The sequence below is a fragment of the Staurois parvus genome, unplaced genomic scaffold (assembly GCF_062004578.1).
Source record: "Staurois parvus isolate SC_StPar_1 unplaced genomic scaffold, SC_StPar_1.0 ptg001446l, whole genome shotgun sequence".
In the NCBI taxonomy this organism is placed as follows: domain Eukaryota; kingdom Metazoa; phylum Chordata; class Amphibia; order Anura; family Ranidae; genus Staurois; species Staurois parvus.
In genome coordinates this window covers 208,840-219,278 of record NW_028319242.1, presented here as the reverse complement: position 1 = coordinate 219,278, position 10,439 = coordinate 208,840, and the positions used below count along the sequence as shown (strand labels likewise).

Genomic DNA, 10,439 nt, shown 5'->3' with positions numbered 1-10,439 from the left:
AGCTCAGGGCCATTTAAATATCCCGCCCTGTGCTGTCATTGGTGCCACGTGCACGCCCGTGGTCCCTACTGCGCATGCGCAAACTCACTGGCCGCGGCCAGCCAGGTCCCAGTGCCTGCATTCCAACACAGGGCGGTGCACTGCGCCCGCGCCGAGCCCATCGCGGCGGTGATCCCTGACATATACATTGTACAGATGTGCAACTTTGCAGGGAGTTTATGGGGACCCCCCAGACATGATAATTACATTTTTCATTTTTTTATGATTCCTGTCCCTCAGGGCCGTCCCTGAGTCCCCATACCACTTCTGGGGCCAATAACTGGCATAAAAGCCTTCAGAATGGACACTTTTCCATTTACAAGTTCCAGTCCCATAGACTTGCATTGAGTTCGAAGTTTGCGGTTGAACTTTCGTCAAGTTGGAATGTTGGACCGCGAACCGAACAGGGGGGTGTTGGACCCGTCACTACTTATTACATGTCTGTGTCCTTCTGTAGAAGAATTCTTCTAGCTACGTGTCTCAGTCCCAGCCTCTCCCTGTGTAGGAATGTACACCTCGCCCCGTGTAGGAGGGTACAGAACGGGTCACATTGGATACGGAGTGTCAGAGACTTTCCCCGTCATTCTGTCTTCTGCTCTCAGCGATGGCGTCTTCTGATCTGAGGAAGGAGCTGGAATGTTCCATCTGTCTGAACATTTATACAGATCCTGTAACCCTGAGATGTGGACACAACTTCTGCCGGGACTGTATTGGCCGTGTGTTGGATACACAGGAGGGGACTGGAGGTTATTCCTGTCCTGAATGCAGAGAAGAGTTCCAGGAACGTCCTGCACTGAGGAGGAACATAACACAACGTAACATAGTGGAGAACTTCCAGTCTACCCATCCAGAGCAGGAGGAGTCCGGTGTCTTCTGTACTTACTGTATTCACACTCCTGTACCGGCTGTGAAATCCTGTCTGCTGTGTGAAGCTTCTCTGTGTGACAACCACCTGAGAGTCCACAGCAAGTCACCAGAACACGTCCTATGTGACCCCACCACTTCCCTGAAGGACAGGAAATGCTCCGCCCATAAGAAGATCCTGGAGTATTACTGCACCGAGGACTCCACCTGTATCTGCCTGTCCTGCAGTTTGGCCGGAGAACATCGGGGACACCAGGTGGAGACTCTGGAGGAGGCCTTTGAGATGAAGAAGAAGAAACTGAGGAATGTTCTGCAGAAACTGATGACAGAGAGAGAGGAGACAGAGAAAAGAGTCCAGAGTCTGCAGGAACGCAGGAGGAAAGTACAAGGAAAAGCAGATGATGAAACCAAGAGAGTCACTTCCCTGTTCAGAGAGCTCAGGAGACGTCTGGAAGACCTGGAGAAGAGAGTCCTGAGGGACATCTCCGGGTGGGCAGAGTGGGTCTCCCGTTCCATGTTGGATTATATTCGGGATCTGGAAATAAAGAAGGAGGAGCTGTCCAGGAAGATGAGGGACATTGAGAAGCTGTGTAACATGACGGATCCACTGACTGTCCTACAGGAATCAGACACAGGTGACTTGTGTGATACTGAGGATGGAGATGATGAGGACAGAGAGAGACATGAGAAGCTCCTCCATGATGGAGGGGATGGGGATGTGGGGGGGATCTCACACACATTACACACGGGTTTATCTGATATCATGTCTGGGGTCAATGTACAGAAATGTACAGGCACACATGTCTCTCCACATTCTACTACAAAGGGCAAATGTCCCATCAATGGTCCACCATCCAGGAAACGCCTCAAACCCTCCCCCACGGGAGGACCAAATATTGGGGCTGTACAGCAAACATGGGGGGTGTCGGGGGTTACAGACATATTACTGGATGTGAGGACAGCTGGTAATAATCTACATATATCAGATGACGGGAAAACTGCTTCCTGGTCATCACATCAGAATCGTCCAGAAACACCAGAGAGGTTCCAGGGTTATCCTCAGGTGATGAGCAGTCAGAGCTTCTCCTCCGGGAGACATTACTGGGACGTGGATGTCGGGGGGGCAGATCACTGGAGAGTCGGGATGTGTTACCCCAATATAGACAGGAGAGGAGGTCAGTCACGGATTGGATATAATAAGAAGTCCTGGGGCTTGGAGAGGTGGGGGTGGTTGGGGGGTAATCAGTACTCAGTGATACATGACAGGAAGAAGACCCGATTCCCCGGCGGTGTCTCCAGTACCAGAGTCAGGATAGATCTGGATTATGAGGCCGGACGGATCTCCTTCTATGATCTGTGTGACCCGATCCGACACCTCCACACCTTCACCACCACCTTCACTCAGCCCCTCCATGTCGGGGTATGGGTATGGGGAGGTTGTATAAAGATATGTGGGAGGAGCCAGAAGTGAGAGATCCGCCCAGAGACATCACAAGGGGGATGATGTGATTGGTGATTGGTGCAATACTCAGCCAATAGGAGGAAGGGCAGGAAACAGGAGTGATTTGTGGAGAAAGCTGCAGGTTCCGGGGCCGTCATCTTCATCCTAAACCTCACTTCACTCCCTAGTGTGTCACTGACCAGGAACAAGCATGCAGGAGGTCCGAGTGTTCCGCCTTCACTGGATGCATGCTTGTCACACTTATTTTTGACAGTGGCAATAAAATGACAATTAAAAAATGAGGGGGTTTATTTGAAGTTTCAAAATGACAGTTATTTTTATTAAGTTGAAAAATTACAGTTTTTTTGACATTGGCAAAATATGGGTTATTTTTGACAATTAAAAATTAGTTTTTTTGTTGTCGGTTGCAATATGACAGTTACAGTGGGGCAAAAAAGTTGTGTTTCTACCAAACAGTTCTATTTTGGTTTCATCTGACCGTATGACATTCTCCCAATCCTCTTCTGGATCATCCAAATGCTCTCTAGCAAACTTCAGACGGGCCCCGGACATGTACTGGCTTAAGCAGGGGGACACGTCTGGCACTGTAGGATCTGAGCCCCTGGCGGCGTAGTGTGTTACTGATGGTAGCCTTTGTTACGTTGGTCCCAGCTCTCTGCAGGTCATTCACTAGGTCCCCCCCGTGTGGTCCTGGGATTTTTGCTCACCGTTCTTGTGATCATTTTGACCCCACGGGGTGAGATCTTGCGTGGAGCCCCAGATGGAGGGAGATTATCAGTGGTCTTGTATGTCTTCCATTTTCTAATTATTGCTCCCACAGTTGATTTGTTCACACCAAGCTGCTTGCCTATTGCAGATTCAGTCTTCCCAGCCTGGTGCAGGTCTACAATTTTGTTTCTGGTGTCCTTCGACAGCTCTTTGGTCTTCACCATAGTGGAGTTTGGAGTGTGACTGTTTGAGGTTGTGGACAGGTGTCTTTTATACTGATAACAAGTTCAAACAGGTGCCATTGATACAGGTAATGAGTGCAGGACAGAGGAGCCTCTTAAAGAAGAAGGTCCAGGTCTGTGAGAGCCAGAAATCTTGTTGTTTGTAGGAGACCAAATACTTATTTTCCACCATAATTTGCAAATAAATTCTTTCCAGATCAGCCAATGAGATTGTCTGGATTTGTTTTCTCATTTTGTCTCTCATAGTTGAGGTCTCCCTATGATGCCAATTACAGGCCTCTCTCATCTTTGTAAGTGGAAGAACTTGCACAATTGGTGGGGACTAAATACTTTTTTGCCCCCCTGTATATTTGACAGTGGCAAAAAAATGACAATTGAAAAATTAGTTTTTTTTTTAACATTTTAAAAATGACTTTTTTGTCAGTTAAGATTTTATTTTTGAAAAACAACAGTTATATTTCAGAGTAGAACAATTAGTTATTTTTGACAGTGGAAAACAAGGCAATTGAAAAATGAGGGTTTTTTTGACAGTTGAAAAATTTGTTGAAAAAAAAAGTCAAAAATAACTGTCATTTTTCAACTGACGAAAAATAACTAATTTTTTTTAAATTACAAAAAAACAAATCATTTTTTAGATGTCAAAAAAACCTGTCATTTTTCAACTGTCAAAAAACCCTTCTTTTTTATATGTGATTTTTTTTTTCACTGTCAAAAATGATCTGCATTTTATTGCCAAAACTGTCATTTTTCAACTGTCAAATATAACTGTCGTTTTTCGACTGTTAAAAATAACTGCCAATTTTAAACTGACAAAAAATAACTAATTTTTCAACTGTAAAAAAAACCTCGTTTTTCAATTGGCATTTTTTTCCACAGTCAAAAATTACTTGTAATTTTTTGCTACTGTAAAAAATTAACTGTCATTTTCAACTGTCAAAAAAAGCCTCTCTGTTTTTAAATGTGATTTTTTTTTCTATGTCAAAAATGATCTGCATTTTATTGCCACTCTAAAAAAAGCTGTCATTTTCCAACTGTCAAATATAACTGTCAAATGTAATTTTTCAACTGTAAAAAAAAAAAAAAAAATTTTTAATGACAAAAAATAACTGTCATTTTTCAACTATCAAGAAACCCTCATTTTTAAACTGTCATTTTTTCCACTGTCAAAAATTACCTGTCATTTTCAACTGTCGAAAAAAACCTAATTTTTCAACTGTCATTTTATTGCCACTGACAAAAAAACTCTGTCATTTCTTGGCAAAATAAAGATATAACTGTCATTTTTCAACTATGAAAAACACTAATTTTTCAATTGCCATTTTTTCCACTGTAAAAAATTAACTGTCATTTTCAAATGTCAAATATAACTCATTTTTCTACTGACAAAAAATAACATTTTTCCGAATCCATTGGCTTTTTATGAAACTTGCTCTCCAGAAATGTGGAATTACAGATTGGATGTTATCAGCAATCCTCTCCCTTTATTCCAACCCCCCTGTCACAGTTGTAACTGACGGCTCCCTCTCACAACCCTTCCACATATCTAATGGCACCAGGCAGGGCTGCCCCTTATCTCCCATACCTTCCACCTTAGTAATTGAACCCCCGACATCCAAACTCAGAGACGACCCAACATTCACAGGTATTACTCATCATAACCCGGAACATAAAATCTGCCTCTTCATGGACGATATCATCCTAATGGTTACCAATCCTTATAAATCTCTCCAATCGATACGCACTCATCTCCACAACTACTCAGAAGTCTCCGACTATGAGCTCAACGAACCAAAATCCTCCATATTAAACCTTTATACTCCTCCTAAGATCCAAAATATGCTGACCAAACATTTCCCTTTCTCCTGGGAACACCATAGCACCCCTTGTTTGGGAACCAAACTCACCAGCACAACTAACCAATTATATGACGCCAATCACAAACTGCTCCTTGAATCCCTCCCACAGGAACTCAGACAACTACATACACCCACATTATCCACAATGGGTAGAATAGCACCCCTAAAAATGTGTATATTACCTCAAATACTTTACATATTCCGTACTCTTCCAACTCCAGTCCCCAACGCCTTCTTCTCCAAACTCCAAGCGATACAAAACAAATTCACGTGGAACTCAATAAAACCTAGGTGCACGACAAATTTACTAATAAGACCTTCCTCCGGGGGAGGAGCAGGTCTCCCACATGTAAAATCTTACTACAACGCCACGCTCCTAGACCAGCTCTTCTTTTGGTGGCATCCTACTAAAGATAAAACGTGGACCTACATGGAAAGTCCTCCACAACTTCCGCATACTCCTGACAACTTATTGTTCCCACCACTAAATACCCAAACTCACCTACTACCCCACCATCCGTGTATAAAAGCCTCCTTCAGGCCTGGTATGACCTTTTATCCTCCAATCACCCAGAAAATGAAACAAAAAGAATTCCTACTCCAACCTCCACCCTACACTTCATCATTCCCTCTCTAATCCTGACACAATGGGAAAATCGAGGAATATCTCATATTCCAGACTTATACATAGACCATAGACTAGAATCCTTCCCTACTCTCCAAAAACAATTCCACCTCCCTGACAATGAAAACTTCCCGTCCATAAGAGACGCCCACTCTTCACGTACAATAGACTTACCTCTAGAACTAACAATCCCCTCCACCGCGTACCTCTTCTTCCACAGAACGCAGAATCCGAAGAAAGGAATCTCCACCTTTTATACCATTATAACTAAAACTCAGTTCACCATAAACACCACTTCCCTGACTGGGGAAAATCCTTCTCCAACCGGAGTCTCCACACACTTGGGGGAAAACCTTCAACATCACCTACAGAGCCTCTAAATGTATCTCCCACTGGGAGTCATACATGAAGATCTTACATCAGTGGTACCTAACGCCTGTTACACTCGCCCTTTACTACACCCAACACTCACCCAAGTGCTGGAGACATTGCGGAGAAATAGGAACAATCCTCCATATACTCTGGACATGTAAATCTCTCAAATCGTATTGGAATAGAGTCTTCCAACTAATCTCCTCTACATCTGGAGTCCAGACAACTCCAAATCCAGCCTCAGCCCTCCTTCACACAGGAATAGACGACTTTCCCCCAGACTCTCGTACAATCAGAGTCCATACACTAGCAGTGGCAAAAATACATATCACTAAATTATGGAAATCCACCCCAACCCCCTCGTTCTCAGCCCTTATTACTGGACTCAATCCCCATTGTGAGATGGAAAAGAGAACAGCAATCCACAATTCCTCATATCATGAATTCCAATCTCAATGGTCTCGGTGGCTCTAAGACCCTCACTGCTCCGCTAACTGACAACTACAAAAAACCAATACCACCCTATGACCAACACACTTGACTGGTGCCCCCCCTCCCCCTCCAATGTTTATCACACTCCCAACCAAGTAAGGTTCACATTGATCCCAGTATACCTCTCATGTATCCGCGGCCATGTTTTATCGCCCCCAGCCAATCGGTGGGGACGTGCGTGCTCCCTGATATGTATATGTACCATATGTTTCATTTCAATGTCAACACCGATCTTTCTTTTCTCTTTTCAATATGTGATAACTTGTCTTTTGAAAATCTAATTGAGTAACTGTCAATTTTTGCAACTATCATTTTTTTACTGACAAAAAAAACCCTAATTTTTGTACTGTCAAAAATAAATGTTTTTTAACTGACAAAAAATGTACTCATTTCAAAGACACCTGTCATTTTTCAACTAAAAAACTGTAATTTTTCAACTGTCAAAAAACCCCTCTTTTTTTTTCACTGTCAAAAATTTTCTGTATTTTATTGCTACTGTAAAAAACTGTCATTTTTTAACTGTCAAATATAACTGTTGCTTTTCAACTGTTAAAAATAAATGTCATTTTTCAACAGTAAAAAATAACTAATTTTTTACGGCAAAAAATATTTTTTTAGTGTCAAAAATTATCTGCATTTTATTGCCATTGTAAAAAAACTGCCATTTTTCTTGTTCAAACAATTTTATTAACAATAAAGCAGAATGTAACAAACAAGGAGACATTGCTAATGTACAATGGACATGGAAGTGGCAATAGGACATAAAAAATGAATGAGAATCTCAGTACAAATGTCTATATACTACTAGCATAAACAGGTAGATAAAAGTTGACAATAAAAGACATTATTGTTCCAGCCAATCAAGGTAATGTCTCCCGAGTGCATTAAAGAAATGGGGGGAAGTTTGAAGGGGGGGTCAGACCGGGGTGGAAGGGGGGGAAAGGGGAAGAGGAACAACAACCATGACTCCATGAGCGTTCGACAGGTTTACATCAATCCCTGCATGCTACGTAGAAAGGGCTATTGATTATATCCATAGCGCATAGTATGCAAATCAGGGGAGAAGGAGTGATTCGTCAAAGTTAGGAGGGAGGAAGCGCTCTACCCAGGGGCTCCATATGCGCAATAATTTAGGGATCGTGTCAAGAATTGTGGCTTCCACCTTTGCATGTATCATGGCTTGTGTTATCCTGGTTTTGAGGGCCGCGATACTCAAGGTGGGGGATTTCCAAGATTTTGCTATAACCTGTTTAGCCACCATCGTAACTTGCATGATGAGCTTAAATTGTGAGTTGGAGATGCCAGGGGGGCACTGATTGAGTAGGGCTGTTGTTGGGTCGGGTTGTAGGGTGATAGTGCTAAGTGTAGATATCATGGTGAAGATTTCACCCCAAAAGGTTCGGGCTATTGGACAGTCCCACCACATATGGTAGTGTGTTCCTGGGTCCGCACGGCCTCTAAAACAGTTGGGTGAGTAATTAGGGGTAAATTTTGCGATTCTCGCCGGGACTAAGTACCAGCGGGTTAAGACTTTATAATTCGTTTCCAATGCTACAATGTTCTGTGAGGATGATTTTGTGTTGGCCCAAATGCGGTCCCATTCAGACGGGTCAAATGTCTTTCCCATGTCCGCTTCCCACTTATGGGTATACAGAGGGGGGGACGTGGTAATCGAAGTTGTGAAGAGTGAATATAAGCAGGAGATAAGCCCACGTCTATGAGGGTCTTTGTAGCATGCTCGTTCAAAGAAAGACATAGCATCTGGCCGATTGGGTATTGTGGTATAGGGAGCATAAAAGTGTTGTAGCTGCAAGTATCGGAATATCTCGGAGGCTGGGAGGCCATGCGCTTCCCGCAGCGAGGCAAAGGATTGAAACTCATTCCTCTGTAGGAAATGATGCGTACGGAGTAAATTAGCAGAGGACCAGGCTTTGAATAAAAGGGGCGTCTGCCACGCCGGGGGGGAAAGCTGGGTTTCGCAGGAACGAGAGCATAGGATTATGTGGAGATTGGAGGAGATAACGGGTTTTCAGTTTGTCCCATAAGGATAGAAAGTGAGAAGTGATGGGGTTGGTTATAGAGCGGCGGTCTATCGGCCTCAACCAGAGTAAGTTAGCTGTAGATAAGGGGTCACATTCTATCGATTCAAGCGCAACCCATTGAGGGATTTCAAAAGTTGCATGGTATTTAGGCAACTGGGCTAAATGCGCTGCTTGATCATATTTGCTGATATCGGGTAGGCCCAGACCTCCACTGAGCTTAGGGCGATAGATGGTGGAGCGAGGTATACGAGGGCGAGTATTGCCCCATACATAGGAAAAGATGCGACGCTGCAGTGTGCGGAGGTAATGGGGAGGTACTGGGACAGGGAGGACTCTAAACAGATATAGAATTTTTGGGAGGATTGACATCTTGATAACTGCTATTCTGCCGAGCCATGCGAGGGGGAGGGAAGACCATTTGGTCAGAAGGGCTGAGAGGTGGTTAAGCATCGGAAGATAATTAGCTGCGTAAAGGTCTGACAATCTAGGAGTCAGTTTGATACCCAGGAAAGGGATATGATGCTGTGACCATGGGAATGGTAAAATCTGCTGCAAGTGCGACAACTCTATAGGGAGGAGAGAAATGTTGAGTGCTGTTGATTTATTAGGGTTTACTATTAGGCCCGAAAGCGCGCCAAATGTCTCAAGGAGCCGGAGTAAGGAAGGCGAGGAAGTTAATGGGGATGTGAGAAAGAGCAAGACGTCATCTGCAAAGAGACATAATTTATGATGAGTGCCCCCTATTTCGAGTCCCCTAACATCCGGCTTAGCTCTGATTAAGAGGGCCAGGGGTTCTATAGCCAGGGCAAAGAGCAAGGGGGACAGAGGACAGCCCTGTCTTGTGCCTCTGGAAATCGGGAACTGAGCTGATCTGTGCCCCAGATACCTGATTCTGGCCAAAGGTTCTCGATACAACAAAAAGATCCAGGTTAACAAATGTGGGCCAAAACCCCAACGATGCAAAATGTAGGTGAGGTATGGCCATGAGACTGTATCAAATGCTTTCCGAATATCTAGGGAGAGGAAACAGGCAGGGATATTACGAGACCTAGCTAAGTTTGCTAGAAGAGATGCACGTCTGATGTTATCTCCTGCTTGTCTAGTTGGGATAAAGCCCACTTGGTCATTATGAATTAGAGAGCCAATACACAAGTTAAGACGCGAAGATAGGATTTTTGCTAACAGTTTGATGTCAATATTAAGGAGAGATATTGGCCTGTAATTGGACCACTGCGTGTCATCAGAGTTCGGCTTTGGGATCATTGAAATGTTCGCTTGCACTGTTTCATTGTTGAAGGTTTGGCCAGATAGTAGATCGTTAAAAGCATTAGTAAGGATGGGAGTGAGGAGGTGAGCAAATTTCCTATAATATGTGGCTGAGAAGCCATCCGGTCCTGGGCATTTCCGTAATTTTAGATTTTTAATAGCGTCTAAGGTTTCGGCAGGGGAGATGGGTCGCTCAAGCGCCGCTAACTGGCACTCTGAGAGTTTCGGGAAGGAAATGGAAGTTAGAAGGGTATCAGCTTGTGCGGGGTCAAAACGTGTGGAAGAAGAGTAAAGCTGTGACAAATGTTTATGGAAAGTCTGTAGAATGTGTTCTGGATTACTAGTGAGGTTGCCAGAAGAGGTGCGTATCTGGATAGGTCTAGTGAGCTGGTCCAGCCTGCGAAGTGAGAGGGCCAGGAAAGTATTGGGTTTATTTGCCCTAGTATAATATTTGTGCCTGGATCTATGAAG

At 43.9% G+C, this 10,439-nt stretch overlaps 1 protein-coding gene across 1 annotated transcript; it reads left to right on the top strand.

Annotated features, from left to right (window-relative positions):
* Positions 1–432: 432 nt before the first annotated feature.
* On the top strand, positions 433–4,603 carry LOC149435936 (E3 ubiquitin/ISG15 ligase TRIM25-like). Its single transcript, XM_089662240.1, has one exon. It carries the CDS (start codon positions 644–646, stop codon positions 2,372–2,374), a length of 1,731 nt encoding a protein of 576 aa, XP_089518366.1. The 5' UTR covers positions 433–643; the 3' UTR covers positions 2,375–4,603.
* Positions 4,604–10,439: the final 5,836 nt, after the last annotated feature.